Source organism: Moschus berezovskii, chromosome 17 (genome assembly GCF_049115385.1).
Source record: "Moschus berezovskii isolate FMDL1 chromosome 17, NW_MosBer_1.0, whole genome shotgun sequence".
NCBI classification, from domain to species: Eukaryota; Metazoa; Chordata; class Mammalia; order Artiodactyla; family Moschidae; genus Moschus; species Moschus berezovskii.
In genome coordinates, this window is record NC_142476.1 from 11,888,690 (window position 1) to 11,908,434 (window position 19,745).

The following is a 19,745-nucleotide window of genomic DNA, read 5'->3' on the forward strand; positions in this document are numbered from 1 at the left end:
ACTGGGGGCTTGTGGTGAGCTCAGACTCCACAGGCCGGGGCCTGCGATCACATGTTCCCCTCCAGAGGCGTCCCGAGAAGATGCAGGGTTTTCGGTGCGGGGGCGGGCCCGCCTTGGCTGAGAGTCGAGTGTGCATCTCCCCGGAACCTGCCCCCCCCGGCACCCGCTCTGTGAAGGGGCCTCCTTTACAGATGTGACTTCCGCAGTTTCAGGGGAGCACTGCCCTTGTCTACGTCTGGCCTCTGTGAGGACGTTCAGGACCCTCGCTTTTTAGAGCAGATGGGCAGCGGCTTGGTCTGTTGAGTTCAGTTCAGTTCAGTTGCTCAGTCGTGTCCAACTCTTTGCGGCCCCATGAATCATAGCACGCCAGGCCTCCCTGTCCATCACCAACTCCATCTATACACTGTCAAATGCCTTCCTTAACTGTAGAAAAAACTTGCCTATTTAGCTTCACTAACACTTCAGAGTAGAAGCCTTTGCCTTTACTAAAAATGTTGCTTTTGAATGACCACACTTTATTTTTAATGTTATTTATAGCTTCCTTCTCTTTCTTTTGAGATGTATATTTTAAAAATGAATTAGTGTTCCACTAGCTAATCATAGTTTATCCTTTAGTATTACCTTCCTCAATCCAGGGAAAATTCGATAACTGAGCACTATTATTAATTAGATTCTTTTGTCAGGTTTAGTTTAATATCCATTATATTTAGTATAATTGCTGTACATACAATTGAAAGGTTGGAGGGAAACAACAGAATAGGAAAAACAAGAGATCTCTTCAAGAAAATTAGAGATTCCAAGGGAACATTTCATGCAAAGATGGGCTCGATAAAGGACAGAAATGGTGTGGACCTAACAGTAGCAGAAGATATTAAGAAGAGGCTTGGTCTGTAGAGCAGGAGAAAACCGTTTAGTTCCTGAGACTCGAGTCGCAGGCACAGCGTGCTCTGGAAACGCCCATGTCGAACCTGTCAGACGTGTACACGCTCATCTTTCCAGCGTTTGCTTTTTTCCTGAGGCTTCCAGTGTTGTCTGGAACGAGTGCCCAGGCTGGCTCTGTATCAGGTCACTGCCTGGGCTGCTGATTGCCCCCCCCGGGTGCCCAGGCCTCAGGTCTCTCGTTCCCTGCAGCCTGGCTCCACGCTGCTCACGCTGCTGCTGCTGCACCCTCTTCCGAGCCCTCCCATGCCCTCTTCAAGGCTCTGCCTGCAGAGGGTGTCCCAAGCCCAGTGGCTTGGCCTCCAGGACCTCTCCTGCCAGGCTGCAGCTGGCCTGTGCAGCTCTGTCCCCAAGTCCGGACGTGTGCCAGCCGCCCTGGGCTGCTGGAGCTCCCACCCAGGCCCCGGGGCCCTCCCCACAGTTGCTGTGCCATGGGACCCAGCTCTGCCACCGGGTGCTGCCTGTGTGGCTTCTGTCAGAGGCCGTCGGGCCTGCCAGGCTGAGGAGGTCTTTCCTCCGGCTTTCCCTGTGGGGAAGCTGCAGAGGCAGCCCCGTCCTGTGCTCTCAGCCAGTTGCCCTCCAGCAGCGCCCCCTCCTGTCAGGCCTTGGCAGGGACCTGGGCTGGGGTCTCGGCCTGCACTTGGCCTGGGACGGGCGGGCATAGTCACCGGGTGTTTTGCGGAGTGTGCCCTGGGCACGCAGAGGGCAGGAGGGCGTGCGCGTGAGTCAGGCACACGTCACGTGAGTGGTGAATGCAGCCGGCTGTGTCCCCTTGTGAGAAGGACTGTGAGTTTGGGGTTTATCCCAACACTTTGTGGTCGAGGTGGGAGGACGGAGAGCTCACCTCCTCCCGTGAGCACGTCCGCATCCGTCTACACGGGGCACAGCGCTTCACGTTTACGGGGTGGTTTTAATTGCAGCACCCTTAGCATGTTCGTTTTCTCTTTACACCGCCCTGTGTGTAGGCGGGGAGGTGACCCGCAGGTGAGCTGAGGGAGGTCTGAGTAGGGGGCGGGTGCCGAGGCTCTGACTGGGGCTCAGTGCAGCGGGGCGGGCAACGCGCAGAAACGGAACCTGGGGAGGGCCCGGCCCCCAGGATGGGGCTGAGGAGAACCGCGCCGTGGGCGGGCAGGTGAGGGCTGGTCCTCGAGGGCAGGAGCGGGCAGGAGGCCGGGGCTCTTGCGGGCCAGTCCCGGAGCTGGTGCGTCCCGGGCTGCCATGTCCCCTGTCGCCTGAGATGCTCTCCTGAATCGGGGCCCCTCGCGGCCCGCCCTCCTGCCGCCCTGTCGACTCGGGGAGCCACGGGTGGAGCCACTGTGTTACCCAGATGGCTTGGCCTCCGTGCGAGTCTGCTCTCCCCCAGCCGTGGGTTACGGGAGCTCGGGGGTGCACCGTGTCCTGCTGACCTTCCTGGCGCTGGACCCTGGGCAGGACAGGTGCTCAGCACTCACCTGAGGGGGGCCGTGGGGGCGGCTTTACCCAAACCTTCCAGGTGCTGCCTGGACCCACGCGCACACTGAGCAGTCACTGGCCGCAGGTCCAGCCCCGCCCGTAAAATGATAGTTTCTGTGTGTGTTACACGTGCATGTGGCTGTAAGGAGCGTTAACGATGTTCTGAGGAAGTAAGCAGTTTGGAGTTCTGGTCTAGTTTCTGGGTGTGTTATACGTGTGTGTGGCTGTAGGGAGTGTTACACTGTTCTGAGGTTGATATAAGCAGTTTGGAGTTCTGGTCTAGTTTCTGGGTGTGTTATACGTGTGTGTGGCTGTAGGGAGTGTTGCACTGTTCTGAGGTTGATATAAGCAGTTTGGAGTTCTGGTCTAGTTTCTGGGTGTGTTATACGTGTGTGTGGCTGTAGGGAGTGTTGCACTGTTCTGAGGTTGATATAAGCAGTTTGGTTTGGAGTTCTGGTCTAGTTTCTGGGTGTGTTATACGTGTGTGTGGCTGTAGGGAGTGTTGCACTGTTCTGAGGTTGATATAAGCAGTTTGGAGTTCTGGTCTAGTTTCTGGGTGTGTTATACCTGTGTGTGGCTGTAGGGAGTGTTGCACTGTTCTGAGGTTGATATAAGCAGTTTGGTTTGGAGTTCTGGTCTAGTTTCTGGGTGTGTTATACGTGTGTGTGGTTGTAGGGAGTGTTACACTGTTCTGAGGTTGATATAAGCAGTTTGGTTTGGAGTTCTGGTCTAGTTTCTGGGTGTGTTATACGTGTGTGTGGTTGTAGGGAGTGTTACACTGTTCTGAGGTTGATATAAGCAGTTTGGAGTTCTGGTCTAGTTTCTGGGTGTGTTATACGTGTGTGTGGCTGTAGGGGGTGTTGCACTGTTCTGAGGTTGATATAAGCAGTTTGGTTTGGAGTTCTGGTCTAGTTTCTGGGTGTGTTATACGTGTGTGTGGCTGTAGGGAGTGTTGCACTGTTCTGAGGTTGATATAAGCAGTTTGGAGTTCTGGTCTAGTTTCTGGGTGTGTTATACGTGTGTGTGGCTGTAGGGAGTGTTGCACTGTTCTGAGGTTGATATAAGCAGTTTGGTTTGGAGTTCTGGTCTAGTTTCTGGGTGTGTTATACGTGTGTGTGGTTGTAGGGAGTGTTACACTGTTCTGAGGTTGATATAAGCAGTTTGGTTTGGAGTTCTGGTCTAGTTTCTGGGTGTGTTATACGTGTGTGTGGCTGTAGGGAGTGTTACACTGTTCTGAGGTTGATATAAGCAGTTTGGAGTTCTGGTCTAGTTTCTGGGTGTGTTATACGTGTGTGTGGCTGTAGGGAGTGTTGCACTGTTCTGAGGTTGATATAAGCAGTTTGGAGTTCTGGTCTAGTTTCTGGGTGTGTTATACGTGTGTGTGGCTGTAGGGAGTGTTGCACTGTTCTGAGGTTGATATAAGCAGTTTGGTTTGGAGTTCTGGTCTAATTTCTGGGTGTGTTATACGTGTGTGTGGCTGTAGGGAGTGTTACACTGTTCTGAGGTTGATATAAGCAGTTTGGTTTGGAGTTCTGGTCTAGTTTCTGGGTGTGTTATACGTGTGTGTGGTTGTAGGGAGTGTTACACTGTTCTGAGGTTGATATAAGCAGTTTGGTTTGGAGTTCTGGTCTAGTTTCTGGGTGTGTTATACGTGTGTGTGGCTGTAGGGAGAGTTACACTGTTCTGAGGTTGATATAAGCAGTTTGGAGTTCTGGTCTAGTTTCTGGGTGTGTTATACGTGTGTGTGGCTGTAGGGAGTGTTGCACTGTTCTGAGGTTGATATAAGCAGTTTGGTTTGGAGTTCTGGTCTAGTTTCTGGGTGTGTTATACGTGTGTGTGGCTGTAGGGAGTGTTACACTGTTCTGAGGTTGATATAAGCAGTTTGGTTTGGAGTTCTGGTCTAGTTTCTGGGTGTGTTATACGTGTGTGTGGCTGTAGGGAGTGTTACACTGTTCTGAGGTTGATATAAGCAGTTTGGAGTTCTGGTCTAGTTTCTGGGTGTGTTATACGTGTGTGTGGCTGTAGGGGGTGTTGCACTGTTCTGAGGTTGATATAAGCAGTTTGGTTTGGAGTTCTGGTCTAGTTTCTGGGTGTGTTATACGTGTGTGTGGCTGTAGGGAGTGTTACACTGTTCTGAGGTTGATATAAGCAGTTTGGAGTTCTGGTCTAGTTTCTGGGTGTGTTATACGTGTGTGTGGCTGTAGGGAGTGTTGCACTGTTCTGAGGTTGATATAAGCAGTTTGGTTTGGAGTTCTGGTCTAGTTTCTGGGTGTGTTATACGTGTGTGTGGCTGTAGGGAGTGTTGCACTGTTCTGAGGTTGATATAAGCAGTTTGGAGTTCTGGTCTAGTTTCTGGGTGTGTTATACGTGTGTGTGGCTGTAGGGAGTGTTACACTGTTCTGAGGTTGATATAAGCAGTTTGGAGTTCTGGTCTAGTTTCTGGGTGTGTTATACGTGTGTGTGGCTGTAGGGAGTGTTGCACTGTTCTGAGGTTGATATAAGCAGTTTGGAGTTCTGGTCTAGTTTCTGGGTGTGTTATACGTGTGTGTGGCTGTAGGGAGTGTTACACTGTTCTGAGGTTGATATAAGCAGTTTGGAGTTCTGGTCTAGTTTCTGGGTGTGTTATACGTGTGTGTGGCTGTAGGGAGTGTTACACTGTTCTGAGGTTGATATAAGCAGTTTGGAGTTCTGGTCTAGTTTCTGGGTGTGTTATACGTGTGTGTGGCTGTAGGGAGTGTTGCACTGTTCTGAGGTTGATATAAGCAGTTTGGTTTGGAGTTCTGGTCTAGTTTCTGGGTGTGTTATACGTGTGTGTGGCTGTAGGGAGTGTTACACTGTTCTGAGGTTGATATAAGCAGTTTGGTTTGGAGTTCTGGTCTAGTTTCTGGGTGTGTTATACGTGTGTGTGGCTGTAGGGAGTGTTGCACTGTTCTGAGGTTGATATAAGCAGTTTGGTTTGGAGTTCTGGTCTAGTTTCTGGGTGTGTTATACGTGTGTGTGGCTGTAGGGAGTGTTACACTGTTCTGAGGTTGATATAAGCAGTTTGGTTTGGAGTTCTGGTCTAGTTTCTGGGTGTGTTATACGTGTGTGTGGCTGTAGGGAGTGTTACACTGTTCTGAGGTTGATATAAGCAGTTTGGAGTTCTGGTCTAGTTTCTGGGTGTGTTATACGTGTGTGTGGCTGTAGGGAGTGTTGCACTGTTCTGAGGTTGATATAAGCAGTTTGGTTTGGAGTTCTGGTCTAGTTTCTGGGTGTGTTATACGTGTGTGTGGCTGTAGGGAGTGTTACACTGTTCTGAGGTTGATATAAGCAGTTTGGAGTTCTGGTGTAGTTTCTGGGTGTGTTATACGTGTGTGTGGCTGTAGGGAGTGTTACACTGTTCTGAGGTTGATATAAGCAGTTTGGTTTGGAGTTCTGGTCTAGTTTCTGGGTGTGTTATACGTGTGTGTGGCTGTAGGGAGTGTTACACTGTTCTGAGGTTGATATAAGCAGTTTGGAGTTCTGGTCTAGTTTCTGGGTGTGTTATACGTGTGTGTGGCTGTAGGGAGTGTTACACTGTTCTGAGGTTGATATAAGCAGTTTGGTTTGGAGTTCTGGTCTAGTTTCTGGGTGTGTTATACGTGTGTGTGGCTGTAGGGAGTGTTACACTGTTCTGAGGTTGATATAAGCAGTTTGGTTTGGAGTTCTGGTCTAGTTTCTGGGTGTGTTATACGTGTGTGTGGCTGTAGGGAGTGTTGCACTGTTCTGAGGTTGATATAAGCAGTTTGGTTTGGAGTTCTGGTCTAGTTTCTGGGTGTGTTATACGTGTGTGTGGCTGTAGGGAGTGTTACACTGTTCTGAGGTTGATATAAGCAGTTTGGAGTTCTGGTCTAGTTTCTGGGTGTGTTATACGTGTGTGTGGCTGTAGGGGGTGTTGCACTGTTCTGAGGTTGATATAAGCAGTTTGGTTTGGAGTTCTGGTCTAGTTTCTGGGTGTGTTATACGTGTGTGTGGCTGTAGGGAGAGTTACACTGTTCTGAGGTTGATATAAGCAGTTTGGAGTTCTGGTCTAGTTTCTGGGTGTGTTATACGTGTGTGTGGCTGTAGGGAGTGTTGCACTGTTCTGAGGTTGATATAAGCAGTTTGGTTTGGAGTTCTGGTCTAGTTTCTGGGTGTGTTGTACGTGTGTGTGGCTGTAGGGAGTGTTACACTGTTCTGAGGTTGATATAAGCAGTTTGGAGTTCTGGTCTAGTTTCTGGGTGTGTTATACGTGTGTGTGGCTGTAGGGAGTGTTACACTGTTCTGAGGTTGATATAAGCAGTTTGGAGTTCTGGTCTAGTTTCTGGGTGTGTTATACGTGTGTGTGGCTGTAGGGAGTGTTGCACTGTTCTGAGGTTGATATAAGCAGTTTGGTTTGGAGTTCTGGTCTAGTTTCTGGGTGTGTTATACGTGTGTGTGGCTGTAGGGAGTGTTGCACTGTTCTGAGGTTGATATAAGCAGTTTGGAGTTCTGGTCTAGTTTCTGGGTGTGTTATACGTGTGTGTGGCTGTAGGGAGTGTTGCACTGTTCTGAGGTTGATATAAGCAGTTTGGTTTGGAGTTCTGGTCTAGTTTCTGGGTGTGTTATACGTGTGTGTGGCTGTAGGGAGTGTTACACTGTTCTGAGGTTGATATAAGCAGTTTGGTTTGGAGTTCTGGTCTAGTTTCTGGGTGTGTTATACGTGTGTGTGGCTGTAGGGAGTGTTACACTGTTCTGAGGTTGATATAAGCAGTTTGGAGTTCTGGTCTAGTTTCTGGGTGTGTTATACGTGTGTGTGGCTGTAGGGAGTGTTGCACTGTTCTGAGGTTGATATAAGCAGTTTGGTTTGGAGTTCTGGTCTAGTTTCTGGGTGTGTTATACGTGTGTGTGGCTGTAGGGAGTGTTGCACTGTTCTGAGGTTGATATAAGCAGTTTGGAGTTCTGGTCTAGTTTCTGGGTGTGTTATACGTGTGTGTGGCTGTAGGGAGTGTTGCACTGTTCTGAGGTTGATATAAGCAGTTTGGTTTGGAGTTCTGGTCTAGTTTCTGGGTGTGTTATACGTGTGTGTGGCTGTAGGGAGTGTTACACTGTTCTGAGGTTGATATAAGCAGTTTGGTTTGGAGTTCTGGTCTAGTTTCTGGGTGTGTTATACGTGTGTGTGGCTGTAGGGAGTGTTACACTGTTCTGAGGTTGATATAAGCAGTTTGGAGTTCTGGTCTAGTTTCTGGGTGTGTTATACGTGTGTGTGGCTGTAGGGAGTGTTACACTGTTCTGAGGTTGATATAAGCAGTTTGGTTTGGAGTTCTGGTCTAGTTTCTGGGTGTGTTATACGTGTGTGTGGCTGTAGGGAGTGTTACACTGTTCTGAGGTTGATATAAGCAGTTTGGTTTGGAGTTCTGGTCTAGTTTCTGGGTGTGTTATACGTGTGTGTGGCTGTAGGGAGTGTTACACTGTTCTGAGGTTGATATAAGCAGTTTGGTTTGGAGTTCTGGTCTAGTTTCTGGGTGTGTTATACGTGTGTGTGGCTGTAGGGAGTGTTACACTGTTCTGAGGTTGATATAAGCAGTTTGGTTTGGAGTTCTGGTCTAGTTTCTGGGTGTGTTATACGTGTGTGTGGCTGTAGGGAGTGTTACACTGTTCTGAGGTTGATATAAGCAGTTTGGTTTGGAGTTCTGGTCTAGTTTCTGGGTGTGTTATACGTGTGTGTGGCTGTAGGGAGTGTTACACTGTTCTGAGGTTGATATAAGCAGTTTGGAGTTCTGGTCTAGTTTCTGGGTGTGTTATACGTGTGTGTGGCTGTAGGGAGTGTTACACTGTTCTGAGGTTGATATAAGCAGTTTGGTTTGGAGTTCTGGTCTAGTTTCTGGGTGTGTTATACGTGTGTGTGGCTGTAGGGAGTGTTACACTGTTCTGAGGTTGATATAAGCAGTTTGGAGTTCTGGTCTAGTTTCTGGGTGTGTTATACGTGTGTGTGGCTGTAGGGAGTGTTACACTGTTCTGAGGTTGATATAAGCAGTTTGGTTTGGAGTTCTGGTCTAGTTTCTGGGTGTGTTATACGTGTGTGTGGCTGTAGGGAGTGTTACACTGTTCTGAGGTTGATATAAACAGTTTGGTTTGGAGTTCTGGTCTAGTTTCTGGGTGTGTTATACGTGTGTGTGGCTGTAGGGAGTGTTACACTGTTCTGAGGTTGATATAAGCAGTTTGGTTTGGAGTTCTGGTCTAGTTTCTGGGTGTGTTATATGTGTGTGTGGCTGTAGGGAGTGTTACACTGTTCTGAGGTTGATATAAACAGTTTGGTTTGGAGTTCTGGTCTAGTTTCTGGGTGTGTTATATGTGTGTGTGGCTGTAGGGAGTGTTACACTGTTCTGAGGTTGATATAAGCAGTTTGGTTTGGAGTTCTGGTCTAGTTTCTGGGTGTGTTATACGTGTGTGTGGCTGTAGGGAGTGTTACACTGTTCTGAGGTTGATATAAGCAGTTTGGTTTGGAGTTCTGGTCTAGTTTCTGGGTGTGTTATACGTGTGTGTGGCTGTAGGGAGTGTTACACTGTTCTGAGGTTGATATAAGCAGTTTGGTTTGGAGTTCTGGTCTAGTTTCTAGGTGTGTTATACGTGTGTGTGGCTGTAGGGAGTGTTACGCTGTTCTGAGGTTGATATAAGCAGTTTGGTTTCGAGTTCTGGTCTAGTTTCTGGGTGTGTTATACGTGTGTGTGGCTGTAGGGAGTGTTACGCTGTTCTGAGGTTGATATAAGCAGTTTGGTTTGGAGTTCTGGTGGCAGGGGGACAGCTCTGTGCGCACACCCCTGTGACCGGCTGGTGACTCGGGAAGCGCTCTGCCGGTGGCTCCCCTGTCATCTGAGTAGCCGTGCTGGTGCACACGAGCGTGTGCTGAGCTGGCCAGGGGCTGAGGGGGGCCTTCTCCCTTCTGGCCTTCAGGCAGGTGGCCCTGCTCTCCCCGTGGCAGCTGGATTCCAGCCGTGATAACAGGGGCGAGCGCCGCACACGTGCACTTTTCAGGCGTCTGCTCATGTCCATTTGCTTCTGTGCCAGCGGCCACAGACAGTCAGGGGTCAGGCCTGGGGTCAGTGTGTGTGGGGCGGCACACCCAGCCCAGGGGCCACAGACAGTCAGGGGTCAGGCCTGGGGTCAGTGTGTGTGGGACAGCACACCCAGCCCAGGGGCCACAGATGGTCAGGGGTCAGGCCTGGGGTCAGTGTGTGGGGAGGCACACCCAGCCCAGGGGCCACAGACGGTCAGGGGTCAGGCCTGAGGTCAGTGGGGGAGGGCACACCCAGCCACAGGGGCCACAGACAGTCAGGGGTCAGACCTGGGGTCAGTGGAAGAGGGGTTGGAGGGCACACCCAGGGTACAGGCTCACCGGGTCGGCTCTGGGACAGCTCTTGTGGTTATTGTGAATATCCAGGGCAGTCTGAATGTCTCTACTCAGAAGACTTCCTCGTGGCCAAGCCTGACGGTGGCACGTTTTATGAACGGGGCCCGCGGGGCTGGGCCTTGGGAGTCCAGGGACCAGAGGCGCAGCAGCCCCTGGGCACAAGCAGACGGGTTTCTGTCAGCAGCCTGGGAGGGGACCCTCCAGGAGCGCCCTCGAGAGTGCTCGTCTCCTGTGGGCTGCCGCCTCCCTGTCCCCCCGCCACGTCCCCCGCCAGGTGTCCTTCAGCCTCTCCCACGCTGCCTCCGCGCGTTCCTGCCCTCAGAGAGGCGGCCTCTCTGAACCCACCAAGCCCGGCACTGGACGTGTCTGACCTTGTGTTGTCACCGTGGTCATTTTGCATCTGACCTCTTCTTTTTCTAATTGACTAGGAAGCAAGGTCTGCCTTGTACTTTCTCTGGCTTTTTATGCCAGCCCCAGGGTGGATTCTGCCTGTACTTACTGATGAACTGTGTGTGTGACGTATAGTGAGGAAGAGGCTGTCCGTTGTTCATGTGGGAGTGGCATCAAGACAGACTTGAGCCTGTTCTCTTGTCCGGGGACTTTACCGTGGTTGGAATCTGTGCCTGGCGTGGCCCTGGTGCTCTGTCTGACAGCGGGTCAGTCTCCTGTGTTAGAGCAGAGCAGACTCGTGTCGGGCTTTCATGACACACTTGTTGCTTCTCCTGTCGTTCGCAGCAGATGACGCGCCGGGCGCCGTCCCCAGCCATCCCAGCTCTGACAGCAGGAGCAGCGTCACGGAGCGGACCCCTGCAGCCCCGCAGAACGCCTTCCCCGCCTCTTCAGCCAGGACAGTGAGTGTTGCGGTTAATTTGGGTATTGCCCCAGTTGCGGCAGCATATGATTGTAAAGACCTTGAGGACACATTCATGCCTGTTTTTCTTACTTGAGTATCGTTGCCTTACAGTGTTGTGTCTCAGTTGTACAGCAAAGTAATTGTTATACGTTGCATATGTTTTTTTTCCAGATTTTTTTCCATTATAGATTTTTACAAAATACTGAGTAGAGGGAGCCAGTGTTGTACATAGGTCTTTGTTTATTTTATTTATGTTTATTGTTTAGTTGCGGAGTTGAGTCTGACTGCAGCCCCCATGGACTGTGGCCCACCAGGCTCCCCTGTCCATGGGGTCTCCTGGGCGAGAATCCTGGACTGGGCTGCCTTTCCTCCTCCAGTTTTACGTGTAGCAGTGAATCTGTGTTAATCCCAGACCCTTCACTCACCCCTAGCCCCCCTTCTCCTCTGGTGACCATGAGTTTACTTTCCGTCTGTGAGTCTGTTTCTGTTTTGTGAACAGACGCACGCGTATCGTCTTCTTTTCCGATCCCACACCCGGGTGGTTTTGGGGCACTTGTCCTTCTCTGGCTGACTTCACTCGGTCCGATCACCTCTGCATCCATCAGTGTTGCCACAGATGGCGTTAGCTCATCCCTTTCTGTGGCTCTGTCGTGGCCGAGTGTTCCATCGCATCATGTACCACGTCTCCGCATGCCTCCCGTCACGGCGTGCTCAGGCTGCTGTAACAGGGGCACAGATGGGGTTCTTTACACATCGAGGTCTGTGTCCCACCGTCTGGAGGCTGGAAGTCCGTGATCGCGGTGCAGGCAGGTTCCTTCCATGGTGAGGGCTCTCTTGCTGGTGCTCAGATGACCCCCTGGTCTCCAGATGCTGTCACCCTGGGTGTCAGGGCGTCGGGTGTGGGTCTGGAGGGTGGACACAAGCTCTGCGTTCATGAGTTGCCCACAGTGTGTTTTGAAGAACTTAGAAACGGTCACTTGGCAATGTGGCCACTGTGTGTGGGGTGAGCCAGGCTCCGGCTCCAGCAGCCTGGGACCAGGGGAGTGCTGCCCGCGGCCTGTTGTCTCCAAGTCTGAGGTTGGGGCGTGTGGGTCAAGGTTGGGCGGGGCGGAGGCCGGCCAGGGCACAGCCTGGGCACTGCAGCGCCTGCTCTTGTCTTCACTCTCCCTCCCTGAGTGAGGCCTGTGCAGCTGCTGGCGGGAGGGCAGAGGTTGGAGGGGCTCAAGGCCGGCGGCCTCCCCGGCTCTGTCAGCCTGAGGCTCGCCGCAGGGGAGCCGGCACGTGCTTCGGCTGCGGTGCTTCTGCAGGCACTCCCTTGCTCGCTGGCCCTGCGGCGCCTCCTGCGTGCGCAGCAGGGCTCCGGTTTCCTCATGCAGACCGAGGCAGAGGCTCGGCCGCGCCACGTCCCTGGGCACTGCCGTGAGCCATCACATGGCACCGGCAGGATGTGGTCCTCACTCCGTCGTGAGGAGAGGGACCGGGTCACCGCTCTTCAGGAGGAAAAGGGCTGGATTAGGAAAGCCACCGACACACACCCACGCCTCTTTGCTCAGAAGATGCTGGGGGGAGTCTGGACGGCTCTTAAAGAGCTCATTGGGCGCTTCTGCAAGCCCCTCGAAGGGAGAGTGCACGGAAAAGCAGATCTAAGCACGGCGTGAGGCTTGTCGCGTTCCCGCTGTGCCAGCAGCAGAGCTGGCCAGATTCTGGAGTGAGAGCTGTGCTCCGGCAGGGCCCCCGCCCAGGGAGGCTGTGGGCTGGTGGTCGCCAGGCCGGCAGTGCCTCAGCCTGTCTTCGGCTGACTCCGGTCTGTGATGTGTTCTGTGGTTTGTGGAAAGGAGATGCTTAAGGACGATGTAATTTTCCATGAACCTTCCTTTGCTAACACTACCATTGCTTTTTAATGAAATGACGGTAATGAAAATGGTAATTCATGTTTGAAAGCTGTTCTCTTGGCAGAATTTAAAACCTGGCAGCCTTATAACTTCTACCATTTTTTTCTTTTTGATTTTGCTGCTTCTTGAAATCTGAAGTGCTCAGAACTGCCGCCTGTGTCAGATAACGCTGCTTTCTTGCGATAAGCAGCTGGAAGTTGGGTGGGAAGGCCTGCAGCGTTGTCAGTGTTGCCTTAAGTCAGCCCCGGCACAGGGCTGCAGCCCACCTGTGTTTCCCAGGGTCCACATGTTGTCGGAGGGTCGGCTCTCAGCCAGGTTCACGGTGGGCGGGTGGAGGCGTGGAGAGGGGCGGCCGTGGTGCCCGGCCCCGTGCAAGCACGCACCCTGCTGGTGGGGCCTCTGTTGGGTGGGCACCCTGCGAGGGGCCGGGGGTGGCGATGGCTCCTGGCCTGCTCTGGGCCCTGTGCCCTCCGCACGTTGCCCTTGCCGCTTGGCCAAGGGTGGGAGGAGCCGTCAGGAACTCACCTCCGGCGCCCCTCCCCTTTTAGCCCTGCAGCCTCTGCAGCAAGCCGGAAGAGACCAGGGATGAGTCTCCGTGTTCGTGGAGGCTGGGCCTCAGGAAGACTGGCAGCCAGAGCCTGCTGAGCGAGGCCGCCGGGGCCAGGGAGGCCCTGCGGGACAGGGGCGCGTCCGTCCACCGCTCGGCCTCCAGCCCCCGCATCTCCGCCCTGATGGACAGCGGAGACAAGGTGCGGTGTCCTTCCGGGCCGGGTCAGCCTCGGGGGCAGGTGGAAACAGTGTCGAGTGCCTCCTCTGGTCCAGGAAGTATGGAGTCTTTAAAAGGACACAGGCGTGTTGATTGTCAGGTAGCTGTTTGCTCGCGATGACTTGGTTGTCCAAGAAAGAAATACCCTTTTCCTTTTGGCCTGCCTTCTGTTCGTTCTTCTGTCCCGCACTCCCTGAGGGCAGAGACGTGCATGAGAGCGTGAAGGCTTGGACGTGGCCTAAAACGTTCTCTGAGCCAGCACCAGTGGTTCTTTCTCTTGGGGTCAGCAGCAGAGTTCCTTAGTTGGGCTTTCAATCCTAACGAAGCTCTGGCAGCTGAGCACTGAGGAAGCAGACTTCCGTGTCCCCTTCTTTGGCTGACAGGTGTGCGCAGGGGCTGAGCCCTCGCCTTCTGTCACCAGGAGCCGCGTGTTCCTGGTCTTGAGATGGTCCGGGTTTCACGGGGCGTGCTGGCGGCTTGTCCGAGTGGCTGGGTCTCCTGTGAACGCAGCCCCTGCACTCAGCCCTGTGTTTCTGGAGACTCTCAGGCCAGGCTGTCAGCCTGTCCGTTGTGCCAGCGGCTGCCTTTCGAGGCAGAGAACGTCAGAGCACAGCTTGTCTGTGACTTTTCAGAGGTCCCCTTTTGGTGGGTCTGCTGCCGCTCCCTTATTTGATCATCCTGGCTTTTCCGAAGAGAATTCTCTCCCTAACGTTGGCATCTAACGGAGGAGAGCTGGGAATAAGCCTTTGTTAATACCGCTTGAGCTGGAGTTGGTGTTGAGTCTGGACGTAAATCACGCAGGCGTGTAAGTTCTGCGTCTGTGCCCCAGTGTCAGGGCGGGCCTTCTCTGTGCTTCACTTGTTTTGACTTTGCAGGAGAGAGAAGCCAGAAGCTCCTTGAGTTCACTGGGGCTGCGGAGGCTGGGTGGCACTAGTGACCTTGAGGAGAAGGAGAACAGGTACTGCCGTGCGCCGCCCTCCCCAACACCGGGCCCCCAGCCCCGCCCCCAGGCCCCCAGCCCTGCCCCCTCAGGGCCTCAGTCCAGCTCGGGGTCCCCGACCTGCTGGGGGCTCGCGTTTGTGCTCAGTGAGCTCTGTGAAGGGGGCTCAGTGTCCATGTGGGTCTCAGCACAGGGCCCGCCCTGTGGGCAGCACTGGAAACCTTGTTCCAGAATGGAGTCAAGCAGCTTCTAGTCTGTGCGTCGGTGTTAAGATGAGTGTGGGAACCATGACCTACACCGAGTCTCAGAGCTGCCCGCAGGCTGGAGCTGACTCCTGGAGGCGCAGTCCTTCCCCCGGGGCCCGGGCACTGCCTGCAGCCTGCTGGCCGTGCGGAGGCCTGGTCTTCCCAGGTCTGCTGGAGCGCCCTGCATTTGCCCACAGTCCCCGCCTGGGGAGGGCTGCTGGGGGACCTGGGGAGGCAGAGGCCCCGAGTTGCTAGCTCGGGGTGAGCCTCTCCTGGGCGGACACCCTGCTGTGAGCTGAGGGGCTGCTTCTCCTGGATGCTCATCCTGTCCGTCCCCACTCCCACTCTGTCTGCTTGGAGTGACCTGCCCTGGGCTGACTCACCAGCCTTTCTAAATGAGGAGCAAAGTGACCGCTCCTTCCAGAAGCTCCAGACCCTGGGAGCGAGGCCTTGGTCCGCTGTGAGGCGGGTTGGCCCTGAAGTGGGTGAACGAGCAGACAGAGATACTGAGCCGGGCCTCCGTCTGTACTGGGAGTAGTGGAGTCCGCAGACGGGCCCTTGAAGGGCGTCCTGCGTGCTCCTTTGCTGTGCTACCAGTCTGCCCCAGCCCTGGCGCGCACGTGCGGCAGTGGCCTCAGTGCCGCCCTGTCTGTCCTGCCTCTGCAGAGAGTCGGCTGCTAACCTGGTGCGTGGCGGCTCCCAGTCTCGGCAGCCCTGGAGGGACGCAGCCAAGGGGAGCGAGACCCTGCAGACAGCCGCTCCCTTGACCTACATGTCGACCTTCCTGAAAAGGTACCCGCTCCCTCGTCCTGGCCATGGACAGATGGGTAGTAACTGCATGCCTGTTTGCACCCAATTAACATCACAAAAGTGAATCAAAAAATAAATTGCTTTTAGATTTCTTGGGGTTAACATCTTAAGTAATTTTAAATTAAAATTAATTTCTTTTCCTCACTGACTTAGAGTGAGCTAATCCCAGCTTCTCCCCACAGACGGCGCTGAGTCCATGCCCCTCGCTTTCAGTCCTGTGCAGTCTGCGGCCGTTGCGGCTCCCAGCCGTCTCTGAGCGGGACTGAGCTTAAGCCCCGTCCTCGACTCCAGTCTCACCTGGGGAGCGGGGAGGCAGGGAGGGGCCCAGAGGGTGTGAGGGGAGCGGGGGACAGTTCTTAATTTAGAAGTCTTGTATTGAAGCCTGTTCATTCAGGGACTTGAGTCGTTGTTTTTTATGACTTTAATGACCCTCAGGCCCGTCACGATGTGAGAGGCGCGAGTGTGGCACAGAGAAGGCCCCGGGCGTCCTGCCCCTCTCTCATCTGTAGGCCCCTTTCTGCAGTTACTTTCTTTGCCATGCACCAGCCAGCGAGCAGCGCACCTTTGCCAGAGCCCTGAAGCTGTAAGACACAATTAATATTTCAGTTTAAACTTTGCTGCTCATGTGGAAGAATCTGACTCTCGTGGCTTCTTCTGAATTCTCTCTTCACTCCCACTTTCTTAACCCCTCCACCTGCCTCTTCGTGCCACGGTCTTCATCATTAGGTGTTTTGGTGATTGGTTGGCTGCCCTAGATACAGGCTTTGGCCACAGACTGTTTGGGATAAAACACACTTGATTGGAAGAATCTTACCAACCAGTTAACATCAGAACGTGGGCACTGTTCCGAAATCCGAGAGCCACTGTTGCCTTTTGAAACTTCAGTTGTGCAGCTGTGTCCTGTAAGAGAAGGCTCAGCTTGGACAGGGTGCCCATGCAGTTCAGTGATGCGCCTCTGTGCTTCTGGCTTTCCTGAGGCTGTTGCCTGTCTTCAGGGGCGAGGCCTTAGTCTGAATAGAATGCTTTACTGCTCCTCACGGTTGGATCCAAGACTAAGAAAAGTTTTCAAGGAGGATACCGTCCTAGGCCTTAGGGAAGATGAGGCCGTGTTCACTGTTCAGGCCTGGTCATGCACCGTGGTGGGCTGGGGCTTCCACGTGCGCGTCTCGGGACGTCCACGTCTCAGGGGACACATGGAGGGGGTAGAGTTTGGTGGGCAGATGTTGTCTGCACAGTCCTGGTAAGCCGAGGGCTGGGGTTGGGGGAGGGCCGCTTCTCTGTAGGGCAGGCGCATGCTTCCTTGTGCGAGCGAGTCTGAGAGAGCAAATTTTATTTTATGATCTTTCAAAAGGAAAGAATCATACACAGTCGCTATTTCAGACAGAAAGCGCGAGTAGGTATTTGTCATTCTTGGACTATGCCAACTCTCAGAAACTTCCCGTTTTCCGTTGTAGGCAGAAATTCCTTTCGTACAGCCCAGTAAGATGCATCTTTAGCCCAAGAAGTCTTCCTGACCATTTCTGCTCACACCCCTAGGTTGCTGTTATGGTGAAGTTTTTAAATAAATTCAGACTCACATGATTGCCTGCCGCAGTTGAGGTGGTGGTTGTGTGTCTCAGTGGAGCAGAGAAGCCGAGCCCCGCCGACCCCAGGTGCTGCTGTGTAGACGTGGACTCCTGACCCCTCGGTGCCCTGGCCTCTGGCCTCTCTCTGCTCTGCGCTCCATGCTGTCTCTGCTCCAGAGTGTCTCCAGGCTTTTGCAGCGGTGCTTCTATCTCAGGGAGGCCTCTGGGCGCGCATGTCTTTCTGTCTCGGGGGTTGTCGGGGTTTCTTCCTAATGGAACAGAACGGCTGTTTCCGGTCTCCGCTCTCAGGCCCGCTCTGCCCACGTGTCCTGCTTCCTCCTGCACCTCGTCTCCTGTCCTCCCCTCTGCGGGGTGATGGACGAAGCCTGCTAGCTGCAGGCCCAGCGCAGGTCAGGCTGGGTCCCTCCACTCCTGGCAGCTGCGTCCTCTCCTCTGCCCAACTTGCTTGAAGCACCCAGCTGGGCGGGGAGGTGGCGCTGGTTGGGCGGTGAGCCGCGTGTCCTAGAGGAAGTGACCGTGTGCTGTTTTGCAGCGCGTCCTGTGCTGGACGTAGCGGCCCCGTCCGTCCCCATCTTTCAGCCCATCGCAGCCCACTCCTGCTGCCTGCCTTCTTGCCGGGGGTTCGTCCAGCTCCGGGTGGCCGGCAGCCCGCCTCCCGCCCCACACTGCGCAGGGCAGGCTGCTGGTCTGTGCACCACGGCAGGTAAGCACCGGGCTGCTGGCAGGCCCGCAGGTGCCACTGTCGGCGTGGGTGTGGCAGCCGCCGCGAGGCCGCCTGTCCTCCGTGGAGGGCGCGCGGGCCCCAGCTGGATGTGCCCGCTCTCGCCTCTCAGTCGCCTGCCGCCGGGACGCGAGTCCAGGCTCAGACTGCGGGGAAGCGGAGGCCACAGGCGTCCCGCCCCTCACTTGTGTGTTCTCCGGTGCACGGTAGGGCTCTGCGTGTCTCTTTCTGGAGGACGGCGTTCAGACCCCGCTGCGCAGGAGGCTCGGTCCTGCTCCAGAAGTGCTCGGGCCGTGGCGGTGAGGCTGTGGTGCTGGCCATCTCTCTGTCCCTGGCCGTGTCTTCCTGGCGTCCGGCCCATCCAAGCGGCAGCTGGGCGGGGTGGCGTGTGACGCTGCGCAGAGCTTCCGCTGCGGCCGTAGCTAGTGTGACTGTGGTCAGAGCCCTTCCCCAGGTGTGGCCAGGGCCCGCTCTGGTCCCATCCCTGCAGCTGGCGCAGGAGACGAAGTGTCAGCGAGGTCGGTGCCGCCCGCGCCTGTGCTGGGGCTGCCTGACGCTGTCCTCCCCATGTGGTGCTGCCCGCTGCTGGGCGCCGCTCACAGCCCCTGTGTGACCGCGTGCACACGTGCCAGGCTCCACCACAGCACGTTTGCACAGGGTGCTCGCCTGTGGGGACAGGCGTGTTGTCCCCGCATGCAGTGACGCTGAAGCAGAGAGGCTCCCGGCAAGCTGAGAGTGTGGCCTGGGGATGTGGGGGGCAGAGGAGGTGCAGCAGCCGCTCTGTGTTGAGACCTGCCTGGGCCAGGCGCGGGGCTGGTGCCGAGCGGAGCGACAGTGGGACCTGGTCCACTCACATGCACAGTGCATCCGGTAATGGTGGCCCAGGTGGATGAATCTTCACGTTTCCTCTCAGTTACAACAGGCCCGAGATAGGGCTGGCACATAGCTTGAGGCACAGTGGTTAGAGCGTGGCTTCCATTTCCAGGGATTGGCTCAGGGTTCTTGCCGTCACGGCTGCGTTCTGGGCCATTCGAGGGAGGAGGAGGAGAGGGCGCAGCGTGCCGAGAGGGAACGCCTCTGAGCTGGCCACTTCCTCCGGAGCACTCGCTTTCCGCGTATGCCTCGCCGGCTCCCCCCAGCAGCAGGGAGACTGGGGCGCGTGGATTCTTAACCGGGCACATGCCTGCCCTGAGCGATAGGGGCCTGTACTGAGGAGCGAGAGGAGCATGAATGTGGGCGTGTCCTGTTCGGTCCTGAGGAGCCATCCAGCGTGTTAGTGGCGTCCTCACTTTACAGATGAGGAAACTGAGGCCAAGTGTGCAGCGGTCTGCCCGCGGTCACGGGGCTGGAAGGAGCAGAGGTGGGCTGGAGCCTAGGTCTGTGCATCTCGGGGCTCTTCTCTTTCACTTCGTTTCCACTGAGTTTATCTTTTATTCTGGGCACTATACTAAGTGTTCCACGGGTACGTCTTACTTAATCTCACAAGACCTTGCACTTGCAGTCATCATCATCCCCGTCTTAGAGGGCGAGAGATGGGAGAGGCTAAGCTTGGCTCCAGGTGGTTCCAAACCCTGGAGCTTTTCCTCTCCGATCCCAGCAGTCTGTAAAAGTATTCACTTCAAAGTAGTAAAAACTACATTCTGTAATTTAACAAAATAAAATCCTTGGCATTTCTCCAACATAAGAAATTGTAGTGATCAAAGCATATTATTAACTAAGCAGAATTTCATGTAGGGTTTTGATGATTGTAAATTTTTTATGCCTTTGTTTCTGGTTAACTTTATTGGTGCTTCCTAGAGACTTATACATCTTGTAAATCTGAGAAATTATTTGCCTTCACTTAAAAAAAAATGAATGTGAAATCTCACCTTTTTCCTGAGTTATTAACTGCTTCTGGAGAAGTGGCTTGTGTTTTTTAGATACCAATTCAGAACTGTTCTATTTTTATCCTTGCATCTAGGTACCATATTGATGGTTTTATGATCTGATCGTTCTTTCAAGCTTATTATAATGTGATTATTTGAAAATGAGCTATAGCCACTTACAGCATTTATGGTGGCTGTAAGTGGGTGGACAGATTTTTAGCATGTATTACTTGCGTTGCCCCGTCTCTGTGAGCATCAGCTTGGGTCTCTGTCACCCCAGCAACACGCT

At 54.1% G+C, this 19,745-nt stretch overlaps 1 protein-coding gene across 8 annotated transcripts in view; it reads left to right on the forward strand.

Annotated features, from left to right (window-relative positions):
- Positions 1-19,745, forward strand: part of PPP1R12B (protein phosphatase 1 regulatory subunit 12B) — a 161,610-nt gene that overhangs the window by 55,449 nt on the left and 86,416 nt on the right. For 5 of the 8 annotated variants that reach the window (XM_055418903.2, XM_055418906.2, XM_055418907.2 and 2 more), the window contains exons 9-12: positions 10,514-10,629; positions 13,072-13,272; positions 14,165-14,247; positions 15,141-15,266. In XM_055418903.2, the coding sequence (XP_055274878.1) occupies positions 10,514-10,629; positions 13,072-13,272; positions 14,165-14,247; positions 15,141-15,266 (526 nt within the window). The remainder of the gene's footprint in view (positions 1-10,513; positions 10,630-13,071; positions 13,273-14,164; positions 14,248-15,140; positions 15,267-19,745) is intronic. The other 3 variants (XM_055418904.2, XM_088845191.1, XM_088845192.1) reach the window with 2 other exon arrangements.